The sequence below is a fragment of the Bubalus kerabau genome, chromosome 2 (assembly GCF_029407905.1).
Source record: "Bubalus kerabau isolate K-KA32 ecotype Philippines breed swamp buffalo chromosome 2, PCC_UOA_SB_1v2, whole genome shotgun sequence".
Lineage (NCBI taxonomy): Eukaryota > Metazoa > Chordata > Mammalia > Artiodactyla > Bovidae > Bubalus > Bubalus kerabau.
In genome coordinates this window covers 125,137,433-125,157,489 of record NC_073625.1, presented here as the reverse complement: position 1 = coordinate 125,157,489, position 20,057 = coordinate 125,137,433, and the positions used below count along the sequence as shown (strand labels likewise).

General features: G+C 38.6%; 1 protein-coding gene across 19 annotated transcripts in view; it reads left to right on the top strand.

Moving 5' to 3' along the window:
- The window catches only part of LPP (LIM domain containing preferred translocation partner in lipoma), a 757,468-nt gene that overhangs the window by 445,656 nt on the left and 291,755 nt on the right, over positions 1-20,057 (top strand). For all 19 annotated transcript variants that reach the window (XM_055568750.1, XM_055568742.1, XM_055568745.1 and 16 more), the window contains one exon: positions 16,330-17,019. In XM_055568750.1, coding sequence (XP_055424725.1) covers positions 16,330-17,019 — 690 coding nt within the window. The remainder of the gene's footprint in view (positions 1-16,329; positions 17,020-20,057) is intronic.

Below are 20,057 nucleotides of genomic sequence, written 5' to 3'. Positions count from 1 at the left end.
CACACTCAGATTGAATTAACCCTCACCACAATGCCGTTTTTTCCAGCGCTAATCACATGCATCCTAGGCACTAAGTGTTCTGTATTCTATGGGTATTTATATAAATTGAAGCCTCAGAGACTGTCCAATATTAGTGACATACCATCTCATTTGATGGTTATTGGGGGAAAAAACTTCCTAAAATACTGGATTTCTAGGTGTTCATATGATGATATGTTAGTTTTATGAATGAATGAGTGCAGGGCCTCCCCTGGGTCATTGCTTCTCTGTTGAATAATTAGGGGTTAAGAAAGGAAGACTTCAGGAAGGCAGAATCTTGGTGCTCCCAATTGCCTAAATTTTATTTCTGGGAAAACAAGTTGACGTACTGGCATCCATGTCTTCAATATCCAGGGAGCAGTTTGTCTTCAAAGTATCTTATACCCATTCAGAATTCCATGGGAATTAATTAAGTGGAGAAGTTTCAAAGACAAAAGCTGATCTGGAGTACAATACCATGGTGTACTGTTTTTGCGATTTCAGCCTCCTGAAGGTATTAAGAATAGCCCCTCTCTAGCTGTCAATACACGTTCTCAGAGCCAAAGCATTAAACTGTGAAATGAACAAGGGCTGATACAATAATGGAATTTAAATTAAATTTAAAATAATTTATTTATTTCATACATATTATTCAAAATCTATATTTTTATGTATATGTATGTGTAAATATATACACACATCAGAGGAAGATCTGTATCTTTCACAATATATGATTGTGAAAAGCATTAAACTGTGAAATGAACAAGGGCTGATACAATAATGGAAGTAAGACATCTTTATGTCTCTCTGACAAGAACTCTTTGGAGGATTTGTCAGGCAGTGTGTGTGTGTGTGTGTGTGTGTGTGTGGTTTAAGAGTCCATCAATGAATGAAAATTATATTAGTAGTGTCCCTGTATTGGTAGCACTGTTTTGAACTCAGTGAACCTGATTAAAATCCTGTGATTTTACTTTCAAAAGTAATCTTTGAGATCATTTTAACCATTCACCAGTTTTCAGTTACCACACATGAGGTAATTTTTTCTTTAATGAAGAAAATACAGAAACTTACGAAGATGAAAGTAAAAGCTTCTGTTAATTGCATCAGCTGATGCCATTTTAACCTTTTAAAAGTATTTTAAAATTATTTAAAAATTTTTACTATGTCCCTTCCTTTTTTACTGTGCAAACACACACACAGAAGTTAAGATACTACAATATTTTTGATGTGTATTAAATTTAAAATAATTTATTTATTTCATACATATTATTCAAAATCTATATTTTTATGTATATGTATGTGTAAATATATACACACATCAGAGGAAGATCTGTATCTTTCACAATATATGATTGTGTTAAAAAAGTATATACTCTAAAATCATCCCCTTAAAATAACCACTATTATCATTTTGGGAATAGATATTTCTAGCTATGTGTGTGTGTATGTGTGTGTGTATATATGAGAGGTATAGATAGATGTATATATTGATAAAACAATGTTCCCTAATCTGTTTTTAAAATGTATAACTTTCTTTTTCTTTTTTTCTTTCCTTTTCCATGCCTCTTTCCCATCATTTTTTTGCTTTCCTGCTCTAGTAATAGACACATAACAAAATTCACCACCTTAATCATTGTAAGGATTCATTTAGGTGGCATTAAGTATATTCATATAGTTGTGCAATCATAATCCATCTTTAGAACTTTTATACTTTCCCAGACTGAAAATGCACATCAGTTAAATAATTACTCAACATGCCTCCTCTCCCCTGACCTCCTTGTTAACCAGTTTGCTTTGTCTTCATGAATTTCATTACTTATCGTATATCATTGGATTCATACTGTATATATCCTCTTTAACTGGCTTATTTCATCTTAGCCTAATGTTTTCATGATCCATTCCTGTTTTAGCATGTTTCAGAATTTCTTTCGTGTTTTAAGCTGAATATTACAACATTTATGTTTATACTATATTTTGTTTATTCATTCATCTGTCAGTGGACACTTTGGTTGCTCTCACATTTTGGATATTATGAATAATTCTGCTATGAACATAAGTATATGGATACTTGATAAGAGTCCTTCCCTGTTGTGAGTTCTTTAGGGTAGATATCCAGAAGTGGAGTTGCTGGATTATTGATATATTTGGAAACATTTTAATAATACAATATTTCATTGTAGGAATGTTCCATCATTTATTTAACCAGTCCCCAAGTACTGATTATTTAAGTTGCACATAATATGTTATTTTTATAAATTACATTGCCAAGAACATATCTTGAAACTGAAGGTTTAACCATCTATGATTATTTCTTTTGGTTAAATTCTTAAAAATGAAAGATTGGCTTTTGTTAGGACTTCTGATGCATATCACTAAATTAGCTCTCAAATTGCCCACAAGAAGTTTACAGAAACAAATATTACCTTCGTCCCTAAGTCTGAATTATATGAACATTGCCCTTTGAAGACAGTTGGGATAATGCCCTCCCATCACACATAGCCCCCAACTCCAGGTATAATTCCCTATTCTGCTTTAACCTAAATAGGTGGTTCTCAACTCCAGTTTCAACAGAAAATCCTTTCTTCCTCCCCTTTTTAATTTCCAGATTTCACTCCCCAAGTAATAGGTCTAAGATAATTTGTATCTAAAAAGCTCTAAGTGAAAGACACTTTGTGTTTCTAGAGCACTCAGTGATTCTGTTTGCAGTCAGACTTGAAAAGTACTTCTGGATATATAGAAGCATATTCATACATTGTACTCTTAGTCTGTTGGATTGTTTTCTATCTCATGGTGTCATCTATTAAATGAAAAGTGTATGACTGGAATGAGCAAGGAAAGCAACCATGGGTATTAAACCCTGAATAATGGAAGACAATCAGTGAGGGGACTCAAGATGGAAAATTAAATCATTTTCTATATTAAGGGCTTGGAAAAAATGGTAAGTAATTTTTCTTGAGCAAAAAACAAGTAGCAAAAAAAAAAAAAAAAAAAAGGGATGCATGGCATTATAACTGAAATAGGTAAGCTAGGGTTTCTTTTTTTTTTTTTCCTTGCACTATGTAAACTCAGACACCAGGTCTGTCCATTCATTTATCCCGTCATGGTTTACTAAGTACCTACTTGGTGTGAAATTTTAGTGATAAGATCAAGCTCTTTTTGGCCAGTAAAACTCATTGCAAATATTCAGAATTTACTCTTGGTATCACTCAGTTTTCAATGTCCTTATGACTTCTTTTGTATAAGGATAGTATTAGAAGGAAAAGAGACATGAGCATACTCCCCTCAAGTCTGTGTCTTGAGCAGTGAAGCTCCTTTTTTGCTGGTTGTTATAGAACGACTTTTATTTGAAGAATAAGATAGACTACTTATTTAGAAAGGAGGATAAAATGACAGTATTCCTAGATCTTGTTTGTTGTTCAGCTAGAGTCAATCTGGGGAAGTAGTGTGAATTTTCCAGTGTCACTCAGCTCTAAATAGTGGCAAAGCTGGGATTTTTTTGATCCTGAATTTTACTGCAGGACCCTTCAATTTAATTGATCATCCTCTAGGGCAATATTTCTATCTGCCAGTATCCTTAACTGAGAATAGAAGTTGGAAAATGCACCTCCTGCAGTACAATTGGCCTGTAAAAATCCTTCATTTGGTTTCCTCGTGTTTGCCCCCCCAAAAAATGAGCATAGCTTTAAAGTCAGAAGAGGAATCTCTGATCCATTTTCCACACAGCAGTAATCAACTGACACAGCACAGCACAGCACAGCAGCTGCCTTGCACCACGGACTCTTATTTTACACAGTTCATGTCCCTCAGTTGTTTCCCAGATAACAATGCTAAGTATCACTTGCTGTCTGTTGCACCATTTACTCCATTAGTTTTCTTCTACACAGGAATATTTTTCTGAACCCACATAGACTGAGAAGGCCTCTATGTTTGTTTACGTGAATTTCTCATATGTGGTTTATTTTACTTTTTCTTTACCCAAGAATGATAGTAGTGTTTAGTTGCTCAGTTGTGTCCAACCCTTTGCAACCCTTCGAACTGTAGGCCGCCAGCCTTCTCCATAGGATTTTCCAGGCAAGAATATTAGAGTCGGTTGCCGTTTCCTTCTGCAGGGGATCTTCCTGACCCAGGGATCAAATCCACATCGCCTATGTCTTCTGCATGGCAGGTGGAATCTTTACCCCATGAGTCATTGGGGAAGAGAGGTAGAATGGTTTTTAAAACTTCAAACTACAGAACAGAACTAGGCTGCCTGGGTTGAATCCTAGGTCTGCCATTTGCTAGCCATTAACCTTGCATAAATACATGTTAAAGATACATATGCTTCAGTATCTTCATCTGGAAACTAAGGATAAGTAATAGATTCTGTCTCAAGGGTACCTGCGAGGAGTAAGTATGAACTGCATTGGATACAAAATGTTTACGCAAAGTAAATGCTTTATAAGTGTTTACTATTATTATATCTTTTAAAAAATACCAGTTGGTATTTTAGTTTGTTTTTCCTGCCACAAAGATATGCGGACGAAATACATAGCTCCAAGTGACAAATGGCCATTAGGTTTTGTTCAAATAACTTTACACAACTGTCACGAAAAGAAAATTGAAGCTGAAATATTTGTAACCCTATCTTCTAACAAATAACCATCACTCTTTCCATAGTTGTTCTGGTCCTTGCCCATATGGAAATACCATTCTGTGTAGCCTCAGTTGTATTGTACATATGATTGATTTCACATTCTGTGTTTTTCATTTAACATTTACATTTTCATTTAACATCTTAAGCATATTTTCATGTGTTTATAATATCTAGAACCAAATTTAAGGAAGGGGATTTGAGTTTTATGTTGCTGTGTATATGTCAGACTTTAGCTTTTATATATTTTCCCTTTCTGTTACCTTAGAAAGTTTTCATTCCAAATAGAAGTCATTTTTGCTCACTACAAACATTTTTGTAAAAAATTTGAAGGAAGAATTATTTAGTGCAGCAACTTTGATTCCCTTTGTCTTCTTGTGGCTTTAGCAACTAGCTCAGTGCCTAACATAGCAGAATTTCAGTAAATTTTTGTTGAATAGATACTTTGGATTATTTAGATTTTATGGGATTGGGATATTATAGTTATTTGATAGTTAATTCAAAATATGTTTCCTTTCAATATGTGTTAAAGATTATTTTTAAATGTTTTAGTTTCTTTCTTTTCATGGTACAATTATTTAAAATTTGCCACTTGACTCTTTCTGTAGGGGATTTGAGTGAGTATCAAGTAAAACTTACATATATAATCTGACCATTAAAATGAAAATAAGCACTTCAGATGCTTCTTTGAAAGATAGTAGTAATTAATAAATTCCAATAGTAAAGTCCTTAAATTATTTAGAGGGAGGAAGAAACTAATGAGGTTACTGTAATTAAGCATGCATTAAACATATGAGACTTCCTTGATTGTCAAGTAATAAAAGAAATGAGATACCTTATATTTTGCTTTTTTTTTTTTTTTTTTGCAATCTGACAAGAGAAATGCATTTTTCTTGGGAGACCATTATTCATTTATTCAAATATTTGTTAAATGCCTATTATGTGCTATGATATGAAAAAGACAGTGGAAAGCAGCAGTAAAAAGGGGACTGTCTCTAACCCTATGAAAAGAGACATACACAAGCGTGATATGTGCAGAAAAGGAGAGAGAGAGTGCCCATTGTGCCAGAGGATTTGGGCAATGGTTCACTGAGGGAACTGACACTCAGGCTGAGACTTCAAGGGTTCTTAGAAATTAGCTCAATATAGAATCCAGAGAGAGGTGGGGAAGCACAGAGATATAATCCATGAGATGGCAGACAGTCTGGCACATCAACTATGAAAGGAAGTCAGTGTCAGAGAGTGACATGACATTGACCTCTCAAGGAGAGGCAGAAGAGATAGACTGGGTCCAAATCACTCCACTAAAGCACTGAATACTTTTCAACAGGAAAGTAATGTGATTAGATAGATATGCATTTGAAAGAAATCACTCTTCCTATACCCTCTTACAGGCTTCTCTCATAGCTCAATTGGTAAAGAATCTGCCTGCAATTAAGGAGACCCGGGTTTGATTTCTGGTTGGAAAGATCCCCTGGAGAAGGAAATTTCAATCCATTCCGGTGTTCTTGCCTGGAGAATCCTATGGACAGAGGAGCCTGGCAGGCTATAGTCCATGGGGTTGCAATCAGTCGGACACGACTTAGCGACTAAACCACCAAACCACCCTACCCTCTTACAGGTGACGCTAGTGGTTAAGAATCTGCCTGCCAATGAAGGAGATGCCAGAAATGAGAGTCTCATCCCTGAGTCAGGAAGATCCTCTGGAGTAGGAAATGGCAACCCACTCCAGTATTCTTGCCTGGAAAATTCCAGCACATTCCAGCACTATGGTGGGCCATAGTCCATAAAGTCACACGAACATAACTGAGCATGCACATCCCACCATTCTTATTTAACTCTTCCTACAGAATGAAGGATTCATTAAAGGGGAACAAGCATAGACACTGGGAGACCAGAGTGAGTGCCGTTGGATAAGTCCTTGTGAGAGGTGGTGTAGTGTCTTGGAGTTGGCTTACAATAGAGGAAATGGTGTAATGCAGATGTTGCCTCTTTAGGGAATAGGATCACCAGGATTTGATGCTTGAATGGGATGTGAGGGAGAGGGTCAAGAATGACTTCTAGTGTTCTCATTAGAAAAACACCAGAATGGACAAGAAAACCAAATGAAAGGCATGAAAAGCAGATTCAAGGAAGATGCTGAAACAGTTTTTAACATCTTGAGGCTGAAGAGTGTCTGAGACATCCAAGTAAATGCATGAAATAGACAGTTGAATATTTGGACCTGGTATTTCAAGTATAGATGGGTTCTGCAGATAGAAATTCAGGAGAGTGTTCATACAGAGAAGGTATTTCAAGTTGTGGGCATAGTTCTGGAGAGATTTAATAGAGAGAGGAGAAGAGGTCCTGTGTCAGATAAAAAGGATCAGTATTCAGGGGCCATTGGGCAACATGTTGACTCAAGTTGTTAGTAGCACTTTTATAAAAATATTGGAAAAGTACTTCTGGCAGAAAGCTATAAAGAGGCTGGGTCCTTGCTACCACTGTTGAATAGACATGGTGGTTCTTGACTGCCCTTTCTATTACAGAAGACAAATTTCTACCTATGACCATGATAATTTGATTTTCCCTGGTGGCTCAGATGGTAAAGAATCTGCCTGAATGTGAGAGACCCGGGTTCAATCCTTGGGTCAGGAAGATCCCCTGAAGAAGAGAATGGCAAGCCACTCCAGTATTCTTACCTGGAGAATCCCATGTACAGAGAAGCCTGGCAGGCTATTGTTTATGGGGTCACAAAAAGTTGGACACTACTGAGTGACTAACACTTTCACTTTCAGCTTGCAGTTTGACTTCTTCCCAACTTAGAAAAAAGCAAGTTAGTTATTAAAACACTGTAAGGTAATTGCTTTAATGGAGGTCTATACAAAGCCCATTGTGGCTATGACTAAAGTACTGTAGAAATCCTTCTAGGTGATTTTCATTTTTCTATTAAACATTTTGTGAATATCATCAACATGTTAATCTCTGTGAGCTATTGGGAAGAAGATAGTATTTTAGGATGTCTCCCTGTTCCCCAGCAGTTTATAATATGGTACAGGGGTGAATACATAGTAACTGTTGAATGAAGGTCTCTAGACTTCTGGAAAGACATTACAGAAGAGGCATCACTGGAGTGGAATGCCATTGCCTTCTCCTGAAGAATTAGTAGCAACTGCCAAACAGAAGATGGCTGTGTCTGAGCAACAAAGGAGAAACATAGTGGAGAGTTATAAAGAACAAGTCATAGATGGTAGAAGGAGGTCCTGGCTAACAGATATGAGTAGACACATGAGTGTATGTTGTATTCTTATCTCTACATAAGCCTAATATTGGATGTATACTGTGAGTGATGGTGGAAATAGGGAGGTGGCTGGACAGGAAGACAAGGGCTAGATTGTAGAGTCCTTATAAAGGGTATTTAAAAAGGTAGAGAGAATAAAAAGTTCAACACAAGGCAGAGTCATTTGCAAATGAGTCAGGATCAAATATTCACATTAGAGGTAATATCACTGTGACAGTATTGAGGAGATATGGGAGAGAAATAACGTTAGATCATGACTATAAAGAGCTCTGAAAAGTGATAATGAAAGCCAGAACTCGGAGAGAGAAAGTGAGACTAGGGTAAAGTACAGGGATGCCAGAGATATTAAGGGCTTATGTAGAAGACATACCCCTCATCCAAGGTAAGGAGCAGTGCTGCACTTTGCTGGAGCAGCCGTGAAGAGATACCCCATGTCCAAGGTAAGAGAAACCCAAGGAAGACGGTAGGTGTTGCAAGAGGGCATCAGAGGGCAGACACACTGAAACCATAATCACAGAAAACTGGTCAATCTAATCACACGGACCACAGCGTTGTCTAACTCAGTGAAACTAAACAATGCCATGTGGGGCCACCCAAGACAGGCGGGTCATGGTGGAGAGGTCTGACAGAATGTGGTCCACTGGAGAAGGGAATGGCAAACCACTTCAGTAATCTTGCCTTGAGAACCCCATGAGCAGTATGAAAAGTCAAAATCATAGGATACTGAAAGAGGAACTCCCCAGGTCGGTAGGTGCCCAATATGCTACTGGAGATCAGTGGAGAAATAACTCCAGAAAGAATGAAGGGAGGGAGCCAAAGCAAAAAGACTACCCAGCTGTGGATGTGACTGGTGATAGAAGCAAGGTCCGATGCTGTAAAGAGCAATATTGCATAGAAACCTGGAATATTAGGTCCATAAATCAAGGCAAATTGGAAGTGGTCAAACAGGAGATGGCAAGAGTGAACGTTGACATTCTAGGAATCAGTGAACTAAAATGGACTGGAATGGGTGAATTTAACTCAGATGACCATTGTATCTACTACCATGAGCAGGAATCCCTTAGAAGAAATGGAGTAGCCATCATGGTCAACAAAAGAGTCCAAAATGCAGTACTTGGATGCAATCTCAAAAATGGCAAAATGATCTCTGTTCGTTTCCAAGGCAAACCATTCAATATCACAGTCATCCAAGTTTATGCCCCAACCAGTAATGCTGAAGAAGCTGAAGTTGAATGATTCTATGAAGACCTACAAGATCTTTTAGAAGTAACACCCAAAAAAGATGTCCTTTTCATTATAGGGGACTAGAATGCAAAAGTAGGAAGTCAAGAAACACCTGGAGTAACAGGAAATTTGGCCTTGGAAAACGGAATGAAGCAGGGCAAAGGCTAAGAGAATTTTGCCAAGAGAATACATAGGTCATAGCAAACACCCTCTTCCATCAACACAGGAGAAGACTCTACACATGGACATCACCAGATGGTCAACACCAAAATCAGATTGATTTTATTCTTTGCAGCCAAAGTTGGAGAAGCTCTATACAGTCAGCAAAAACAAGACCTGGAGCTGACTATGGCTCAGATCATGAACTCCTTATTGCCAAATTCAGACTTAAATTGAAGAAAGTAGGGAAAACCACTGGACCATTCAGGTATGACCTAAATTAAATCCCTTATGATTATACAGTGGAAGTGAGAAATAGATTTAAGGGACTAGATCTGATAGATAAGAGTGCCTGATGAACTATGGATGGAGGTTCGTGATATTGTACAGGAGACAGGGAGCAAGACCATCCCCATGGAAAAGAAATGCAAAAAAGCAAAATAGCTTTCTGGAGAGGCCTTACAAATAGCTGTGAAAAGAAGAGAAGCAAAAAGCAAAGGAGAAAAGGAAAGATATAAGCATCTGAATGCAGAGTTCCAAAAAATAGCAATAAGAGATAAGAAAGCCTTCCTCAGCGATCAATACAAAGAAATAGAGGAAAACAACAGAATGGGAAAGACTAGAGATCTCTTCTAGAAAATTAGAGATACCAAGGGAACATTTCATGCAAAGATGGGCTCCATAAAGGACAGAAATGGTATGGACCTAACAGAAGCAGAAGATATTAAGAAGAGGTGGCAAGAATACATAGAAGAACTGTACAAAAAAGATCTTCATGACCAAGATAATCACAATGGTGTGATCATTCACCTAGAGCCAGATATCCTGGAATGTGAAGTCAAGTGGGCCTTTAGAGAGCATCACTACGAACAAAGCTAGTGGAGGTGATGGAATTCCAGTTGAGCTATTTCAAATCCTGAAAGATAATGCTGTGAAAGTGCTGCACTCAATATGCCAGCAATTTGGAAAACTCAGCAGTGGCCACAGGACTGGAACAGGTCAGTTTTCATTCCGATCCCAAAGAAGGCAATGTCAAAGCATGCTGAAACTACCGCACAATTGCACTCATCTCACACACTAGTAAAGTAATACTCAAAATTCTCAAAGCCAGGCTTCAGCAATACGTGGACCATGAACTTCCAGATGTTCAAGCTGGTTTTAGAAAAGGCAGAGGAACCAGAGATCAAATTGCCAACATCTGATGGATCATTGAAAAAGCAAGAGAGTTCCAGAAAAACATCTATTTCTGCTTTATTGACTATGCCAAAGCCTTGAATGTGTGGATCACAATAAACTGTGGAAAATTCTGAAAGAGATGGGAATACCAGACCACCTGACCTGCCTCTTGAGAAACCTATATGCAGGTCAGGAAGCAACAGTTCGAACTGGACATGGAACAACAGACTGGTTCCAAATAGGAAAAGGAGTCCATCAAGGCTGTATATTGTCACCCTGCTTATTTAACTTCTATGCAGAGTACATCATGAGAAACACTGGGCTGGAAGAAGCACAAGCTGGAATCAAGATTGCTGGGAGAAATATCAATAACCTCAGATATGTAGATGACACCATCCTTATGGCAGAAAGTGAAGAGGAACTAAAAAGCCTCTTGATGAAAGTGAAAGAGGAGAGTGAAAGAGTTGGCTTAAAGCTCAACATTCAGAAAACGAAGATCATGGCATCCAGTCCCATCACTTCATGGCAAATAGATGGGGAAACAGTGGAAACAGTGTCAGACTTTATTTTTCTGGGCTACAAGATCACTGCGGATGATGATTGCAGCCATGAAATTAAAAGACGCTTACTCCTTGGAAGGAAAGTTATGACCAACCTAGATAGCATATTGAAAAGCAGAGACATTACTTTGCCAACAAAGGTGTGTCTAGTCCAGGCTATGGTTTTTCCAGTGGTCATGTATGGATCTGAGAGTTGGACTGTGAAGAAAGCTGAGTGCCAAAGAATTGATGCTTTTGAACTGTGGTGTTGGAGAAGACTCTTGAGAGTCCCTTGGACTGCAAGGAGATCCAACCAGTCTATGCTAAAGGAGATCAGTCCTGGGTGTTCTTTGGAAGGACTGATGCTAAAGCTGAAACTCCAGTACTTTGGCCACCGCATGCGAAGAGTTGACTCATTGGAAAAGACCCTGATTCTGGGAGGGATTGAGGGCAGGAGGAGAAGGGGATGACAGAGGATGAGATGGCTAGATGGCATTACCGATACGATGGACGTGAGTTGAATGAACTCCCAGGGTTGGTGATGGACAGGGAGGCCTGGCGTGCTGCAATGCATGGGGTCGCAAAGAGTCAGACATGACTGAGCAACTGAACTGAACTGAACTGAACTATGTAGAAGACATGGTAGTAGATTAGATTAGAAGCATGTGTGCACATGTACACATGCGGGGGTGTGTTTAGGGAATGGGTGGGTCATGGGTGAAAGGGGTAGAGGAATGTTAGTTGTTATTCCACCTTGGGCATAAAGGAAGTTGAGGGCTTGCTCCCAAAGTGGGCACAAGATGTGCACTTATAGCCCCTTGTCTGTTCTTGTCTCTTGGCCACAGCCAGTTCTTTCTGGTAGTGGAGACATCCATTCGACAGTTATTGATTATTTATCAGTCCTTCCTCAAGACTGCAAACTCCTGGGGAGCAGGTAGACATGCCCTCTTCATCCTGGAATACTACTCTTCTTCCATTAACCTTGTCAAGCTTTCCATGTTGAAGAAGCCTAGAAAATGATTGATGGACAAATAACCATATTAAAAGACTGCTACAGACATTCGAGTCTCAGGGAAAAAATATATATGTATGTGTATATGTGTGTGTGTGTCATCTTTAAAATGTGCATGATTTTCAAAATTAAAATGTTAAATCATGATAAAACTTCAAGAATTCCTGCAAAAAAAGAAAAAGAAATGAAATGCCCAAAAATAAATATTTGGAAATGTCTAATCCAGTAAGTAGAAAAGATTCGCTATGTATTTAATTGAATATGTGGGCCAGGAAAGTGTTGCCATAGCTCTCTTTTACCATGAAGAATATAAATAAATATGCTTTAAAATGATTCCTGTTCTTTACCCCCTTCCACCTCCAATGAGGTAAAGAATTTTAAATTGCAAATGAAAAAAAAATTATAGCTAAATGTGCTATTTTCACACACGTAACTATGAGATAGAAAACACTCAGAAACATGCCGGCACATACACAGCAGAATTTATAATATAGTTTTGAGAATCCTTCTCGTCTAGTGAGCTGTTGCCTAGAAGAAGGCAATGGCTCCTGAAATTGCGCCCTGATGCCTTCCTTCAAAGACTTTAGGAATCTTTAAGCAGTGTATGTGTGTGCACATGTGTGCATGTTCACCAAGAAAGAAAAAGAGAAATTGGTTGAAAAAAGTTGCTTCTAAGGATTAGGATTAATTCTTTGTTGTTTACTTTATAAATATGACTGGTTTTCATCTGCAAAGTATGTGACTGTTAAGTGTCTGTCTGGGGGCAGACTCCTTTCCAGCTGCGGTGTAGAGTATGCCTGCCATTAACCCAGTTGCTCTGTCAATGTCTCCATTTATACTTGGGTTTGTAAAGTGTTTAAAATAGGAACTCTGGGTTTCTGCTGATCTTGAGTCATCAAAGAAAAGAAAAGCTTTATTCCTCCTTATATTCAATTCCATTCATGCAGACTTTTTTTTAAGATTGACATGGTTGACTAAAAAAATCTAACTTTATATGTTTTTAGGTTCAAACTGAATCTTCTGTACTCTCTTCTTCAGAATATCAGGATCTTACTGAGTTTTTATTTTGGAGTTTTTTCATGAAAAAAAGTGAAAGTGAAGTCGCTCAGTCATGTCCGACTCTTTGCCACCCCGTGGACTGTACCCTACCAGGCTCCTCTGTCCATGGGATTCTCCAGGCAAGAATACTGGAGTGGGTTGCCATTTCCTTCTCCAGGGGATCTTCCCGACCCAGGGATTGAACCCGGGTCTCCCGCATTGCAGGCAGACGCTTTAACCTCTGAGCCACCAGGGAGGCCTGATTTTCATGAAATGTATTTTAACAAATTGCTTAATGTGGAAATAACATCTTCTATTGGGTACTATTGGGACCACCTTCCTAGAGAGGGAAATGCTACTCCACCAAGACAAGAACTTTGACGTCACTTAAATTACAAAAGGAAATGGCAAGTTGGCCCTTTGAGAGGCTATCTAAAAAGGGGGAAAAAAGATAACTTTATTCAACAGTTTCTTATAACTTAACAGAAAAGTAAATCTAAAATTACAAAATCTCTGGGAAACTACAACTGAGACAAATCACTAATGATAGGAAAAGATAGCTGTCACAGTCAGAACCCAATAAAAATGATACCACACAGAAACCAGCCCCTTCCAAGGAACTGATTTATAAATGTCCTGTGTATATAGGTCTATTGGGGTATAGAGAAGCCATTAGGGACGAAATGATAATCTGGGGCTAGCAGAGTCAGAACTGTCTTCCTGTACATTCAAGAGGACCAACGTGCAGGGGAGCAGTTGATTGTGAATAGAAGAGAGTGTTGTAGAAGACAGATCCTCGAAAGGACCAGTGACCCTCCACGGTTGATAGCTAGGGACATCACAATCAGGTTGCTGGAAGAAATGTGACTCAAGAGTTTTTTATTTTATTTTTTATTTATTTTTTTTTCCATTTTATTTATTTATTTATTTTTAACTTAACAATAATGTATTGGTTTTGCCATATATCAAAGTGAATCTGCCACAGGTATACATGTGTTCCCCATCCTGAACCCTTCTCCCTCCTTCCTCCCCATAAGATCCCTCTGGGTCGTCCCAGTGCACCAGCCCCAAGCATCCAGTATTGTGCATCGAACCTGGACTGGCGACTTGTTTCATATATGATGCTGGGCATACACACGCAAGAGTTTCTTAGTATCTGTCGACAGGGGCACTGTTGTCCTCTTTGGTTTAACACTGATGTGTTTTCACCTTCTACCTGCTCAATGAAAATAGCATCCCCTAATCACTGTAACAATAAAAGGCATTGCCACACATTTCTAATCTCTCCCTGGTCACTAGGTGATTCCCTCTCCAGCTAAGAACCACTATATGTTAATCACATATCCCTGGGATTGTTTTAATGTTTATCTCTGGCTGAGATCACCGTAAAGCTATCCTCAAAAAGCCATATATCTAAATAGATCTACTTGGATATTATGGCGAGAATAGGATAGCTGTACCATGTCCAGCCCCACAGCCACATCCCAGGAGGGAAGGAGGAAAGGGGAACACTAGGAAGGGATGATGCTATGTCAGGAGAGCTGTAGTTTTTCCAGAAATGCTTTGCATACATCTCATTGGCCTGAGCTGCATCATATGGCAACTCCTGCATGCAAAGTAATCTAGGGAAGTGTGAGCATATTGCTGCTCTTAATAAAACTGAAATCTTTTGAGTAATGAAGAAGGGGAGTGTGTATGAGAAAGCAGTTAGCAGCACCTGCACCCCTGCCATGTATATCTCTCGAATGGCTTGGTGTGAGTAAATGACACTAGAATAATACACTTATATTGTTTTTTCTTATACATATTGGAATTTATTTGGAAATTAATGAACAACCAAAATAGGGTGTAGTTATTCATTTCTTGTATTAACAAATCTAATCATAGTAGGGAAGAGCAAAATTAAAACATTGTTACTGGCATGTTTACAGATCCCTAATAGATCAGTGCCTCAGGATGAATGTTTGAATTTCCAGCCTTTACTTATTCCCAGACTAACCAAGACATCTCACAGTTAAGCAAAAGGTCTCTTAATCTTTGTGCTCTTGGGTCCTTTTTAGGATATTCAGCAAGTATTTTTGAATTGAACAAATGAATGCAACAGAAATAGAAGACATAAGGGCGGAGAAGGCTGCTTTTGTGTTATCTTTAGTAAATCACTGTTAACAGGAATCTTTGATCCTAAACTTAGTATTTCTTTGATTGTGCCAGGGGTATATGTTTATTCCTCTCAATGCTTCTCGTTTTTACTTTTGTTCCCTCTGTTTAGCCCTTTCCCTCTCTTTTTCTAGTATTGTACTTTATGGTGATCAAGTCTTTGGGCAGTTTATTTGAGATCACATTGTTCAGTTTATTTTCTCTTAGCTCTGATATTTCAGTATATATTTTTAAAAGTCATTACCAAGTCCACTGTCATAATTTTTTTCCCTCTATTTTTAAAAAAAGAGCTTTCTCTCTTACATTTTGATTTGGTGTTATTCTTTGTATGAGGTGTAAAGTAAGGGTCCAGCTTCATTCTTTTACATGTGGATGTCTGGTATTCCCAGCACCACTTATTGTAAAAACTATCCTTTCCCCATCAAATGATCTTGGCACCCAAGTCAAAAGTCAAGTGACCGTGTATGCAAGGGTTCATTTCTGGGTTCTCTGTTCTATCTCATTGGTCTATGTTTGTCTTTATGCCAGGAGAACATTGTTTGCTTATTATAATTTTGTAATAAATTTTGAAATTGCATGTGGGAACTTCAATCTTCTTTTAAGGTTGTTTTGGCTATTCAGTCTCTTGAGATTCCATTTTTCAGAAAAGTTCAGTTGGAATTTTTACAGGGATTACATTAAATCTGTAGATTTCTATGGATAGTATTAACATATTTACAATATTGTCTTTCAATCCATGAAGATTGCGTGTCTTTCCATTTAGTTGTGTCTTCTTTAGTTTATCAGCAGTATTTTGTACTTTTCAGTGTGTAATTCTTTCACCTCTTTGGTTAAGTTTTTTTTTCTTTCTTTCTGATGTTATTATAAGTGGAATTGTTTCCTTAGTTTCTTTTCTGGATTGTTCATTGCACAGAAGCACAGTTGATTTTTGTGTTAGTCTGTGAACTCTTAGATGGCAGGAGCCATGCCTTCTTTTTGTTTTGCAGAGTTAATACAAAAATATAATAACATTTATTAATATTTGTTTATGTACATTTATTTTGCATTAGCAGTAATCTTTGTCTTTTTTTTTTTCCTTTTCTCTCTCCTGCTTTAGGGTACTACTAGTTCAACAGCTTCTCCTCCAGTCTCCACCCCTGTCACAGGACATAAGAGAATGGTCATACCAAACCAACCCCCTCTGACAGCAACTAAGAAGTCTACAATGAAGCCACAGCCTGCACCCCAGGCTGGACCAATCCCTGTGGCTCCAATTGGAACACTAAAACCCCAGCCTCAGCCTGTTCCAGCTTCTTACACTACAGCATCCACCCCTTCAAGACCTACCTTCAATGTGCAGGTGAAGTCAGCCCAGCCCAGCTCCCATTACATGGCTGCTCCTTCACCAGGACAATTTTATGGTTCAGGGCCAGGGGCCCAAGGTTATAACACTCAACCAGTTCCTATGTCTGGCCAGGGTCCACCTCCTTCTACACGGGGAGGCATGGATTATGCATATGTTCCACCACCAGGACTTCAGCCTGAGCCTGGGTATGGGTATGCTCCCAACCAAGGACGCTATTATGAACCCTATTGCGCAGTGGGGCCTGGCTATGGGGGCAAAAATGACTCTGATCCTTCCTATGGTCAACAAGGCCATCCAAATACCTGGAAGCGGGAACAAGGGTATACTCCTTCTGGCCCTGGGAACCAGAACCCTGCTGGGATGTATGCAGTTGCTGGTCCCAAGAAGACCTATATCACAGATCCTGTTCCAGCCCCCTGTGTACCACCACTGCAACCGAAGGTAGGAAACTTATTAACATAGTGGTGGGAAAAAAGGGTACCTATCTCGGCCTGCCTTCCCCAGAAAGCAGATCCTAAGGCAAAAGTATTAATATATGTGCTACTTTTATTTCATTAAAAAGTGCAGTCTGAAGGAAGTGCTTGGATAGAGGCAGGAAAATGGGGAGATCCTATTTGGGGATATGGGAGAGTGTTATCAATATGAAATCTGTTAAGTATCAAGAACAACTAATTGTTCAGTTTTGAAGGACCAGCTTCCAAAAGACCATATGAACCATAGCAGCTCAGGATAATCTCTCCCATGGGAAAGAAGGAAAAATAATTTATTTTCCCGCTCTTGTTTCCTGTTGATCAAAGCCTTCTACCGTGGGTTAGAGACTTCCTCACACTTAGATGTTGCATTTACTTGGTCACTAAATAGATCTGAAGCATCTGATGTCTTAGCAGGGGTAGGGAATCCCTAGGTGTGGAGGTGAGAGGTGCTCAGGGCAACACAAGATGAACTGCTGTCAGATTGGGCTCTTGTGAAGGTGGTCACAACCCAGGCAAAGTTGGTGCCACAGTGACTGCTAGGGAAGAACAAGTGGATAAGGGCCCAGGAGACAGCTGAGGCTAAGGTAATACAGATACCTTGTCTAATTTTCTTTGGGAGGGGGCTGGAGTGCAGTGGCCCTTGTTTATCTACATCAGTGAGCCTCCAGGAAAAAATATTACTCTCCAACCTTTAATTCTATTAGGCAACTTAAAAAATTTCTTTATGACAGTTCTCTTGTTTATTGTTTGATTTAATTTCAAGCTTGTATTAGTTTTAAGTCAACATGTTTAGTTATGAACTTCTTATGACTAGGCAGTATACAATACTGTACACACCTAGTCACCTACAGCTTGGGTTTTTCTTGACTGCTGGAACCAACATGATGATGTTTCCTCTCACCTTGAAAAGAGGAACCAAGGAGAGTTACTTGGAAGGAGTGAGATGGAGAAACAAATCTAGTTTCCAGCCATTGTGTTAAAACCAAGCTTTCCCTTCCCTTTAGTCAGAACCATGAGAAATCAGAAATTGAAGAAGCCTGGATTAAATAGAAGTTCATTGGTAACCTGGGTGGATGGAAGTTTGTATCATATATATTTAACCCTTTACACATTTGAGATCGTCAATTTCAAGACATATCCATTTGCATTTTCAATATTATAACAAAAATTAGTGAGGTCCTCACTCTTCCAGGGAGTTTATTCAATCACTGTTCTCACATGAAAGCATCAGCTCTGGTGCAGGTGGATTTTAGGTTCCTTAGGGGTAAGGAACCCTTCCTAGAAGGTGAGGCCTGAGGATAGCTAGAGGTATCCATCTATCTTACAAATGCCCATTACACAGAAGTGAACCAGCCATGATCATTTTCCAACATAAAGGCTCCAGGCAAAAATGTTAAGTGTTTCTGAGACATTACTCTTGGACAGACTTTCTTTTGAAAAATCTCTTTATGAAAAGAAATGTTATTCAGGGTTTTCTGTTTTATTTTTATTTTTTTTTTAATATTGCCCAAAATAGCCAACCTGGGCAGCCTTGCCCTTTGTTAACATTGCAGCATATTTGTTTTCATCCCTCCTGGCCCTGAAGTGACCTGTTGAGAAAAAAATGGGGTTATTTAGCTTTACCTCACTTTGGGACAACCGCAACAAATTCTCCTATAGAAGATTGAAAGTTTAGGTTGGGACAATGGCCTTCACTGTTTAAGTTCAAATAGCTATGCAGTTTTGCCCTGTCTGAAACACCCTGACTGTAATAGGATTACTGGGTGATCATCATAAGGGCAGGGGACTCAGGCCTGAGTTGTTTAATGATCCTATTACCCAACCTGGGGAAACAGACATGAGACAGAGCAAAAGTATGTCTAGGTGGAGAGAATGACCTGGTGAGAAGTACTGAACCCAAATTCAAGTTTCCTGTTTTCCCACCATGTCTCTGGGCAATCTGGAACCAATCCAGTGGAATAGGAAAAAGAATCTGTGCCCACTGCAAGACCTGGATCTAAACTATTAGGTCCAGACATATCACTAATATTTGGTCCTGTCTTCATCAACTTACTTGAGATGACAGAATGAATTTCTATTAACCACTCTGCAGAAAGCTTGAAACTTTATTTTCCTTATTGGAATAAGATAATTATTCAGGGTGATCCATTCCAATATTGAAGATCCTGGATATCAATAGATTTTTTGTCATTAATTTGGCAAAATTAATACAATTTTATAAAGTTTAAAAATAAAATAAAATAAAAAAATCTGAAATATTTATTTTTCAACAGTGTCATGTGTTTTAACATCATACTATACATTTTAAAAATGAAAATCAAATCATGTACTTTTTGCAGTGATTATTAAGGAGAGTGGTTAGAGGTTGATATTTAACCATCTGTCTTTGTTTGGGGAAATGGGAAAGAGGCTGATGAAGCTACAGATATTGTCTGGGGTGTGTTGGGGGCCATTGATGGATGAAGGGGTGGTCTCTTTCACAGTTGATCTTTGAGCAGAACACTACTGTATTCAACTGCACCTGTTCACAGGGAACCCTATTGTCTCAAATAGTGACTTGGCTTGGCTAAGCAATGTGACTCTTGGCTTGAGAAATGAGCTCCTAATTCTAATCCCAGTTCCTCCCTTGACATTCTTCTTTCAGCTTTAGGAAAGCCTCTAGACCTTTTTATGTCACGCTCTCAGCCTCTGTAAAGTGGAATGTCATCTTCACTAATTAATTAATGATTGCAAAGGGCCTGGAAATTTCCAAGGGCTGAATAATTGCCAAGTGAGGACTTGGATTCAGCTTTTACACTGGCTTTCATTTATTTCCAACTTTTTTAGGCACCGATGGAAAATATACCTCTGTGGCTTAAAACAATTATCTTTTGTTACCTCAAGAAGTTCTTAGGGATTTGGCATTTAACCCATTAAGGAAAAAGGTTTTTAAAAATGTAAGAAATGATCTCCTCTATGTTTGAGAAAAGCTGCTTTAATTTCTCCATGCCGTGGTATAATATAAAA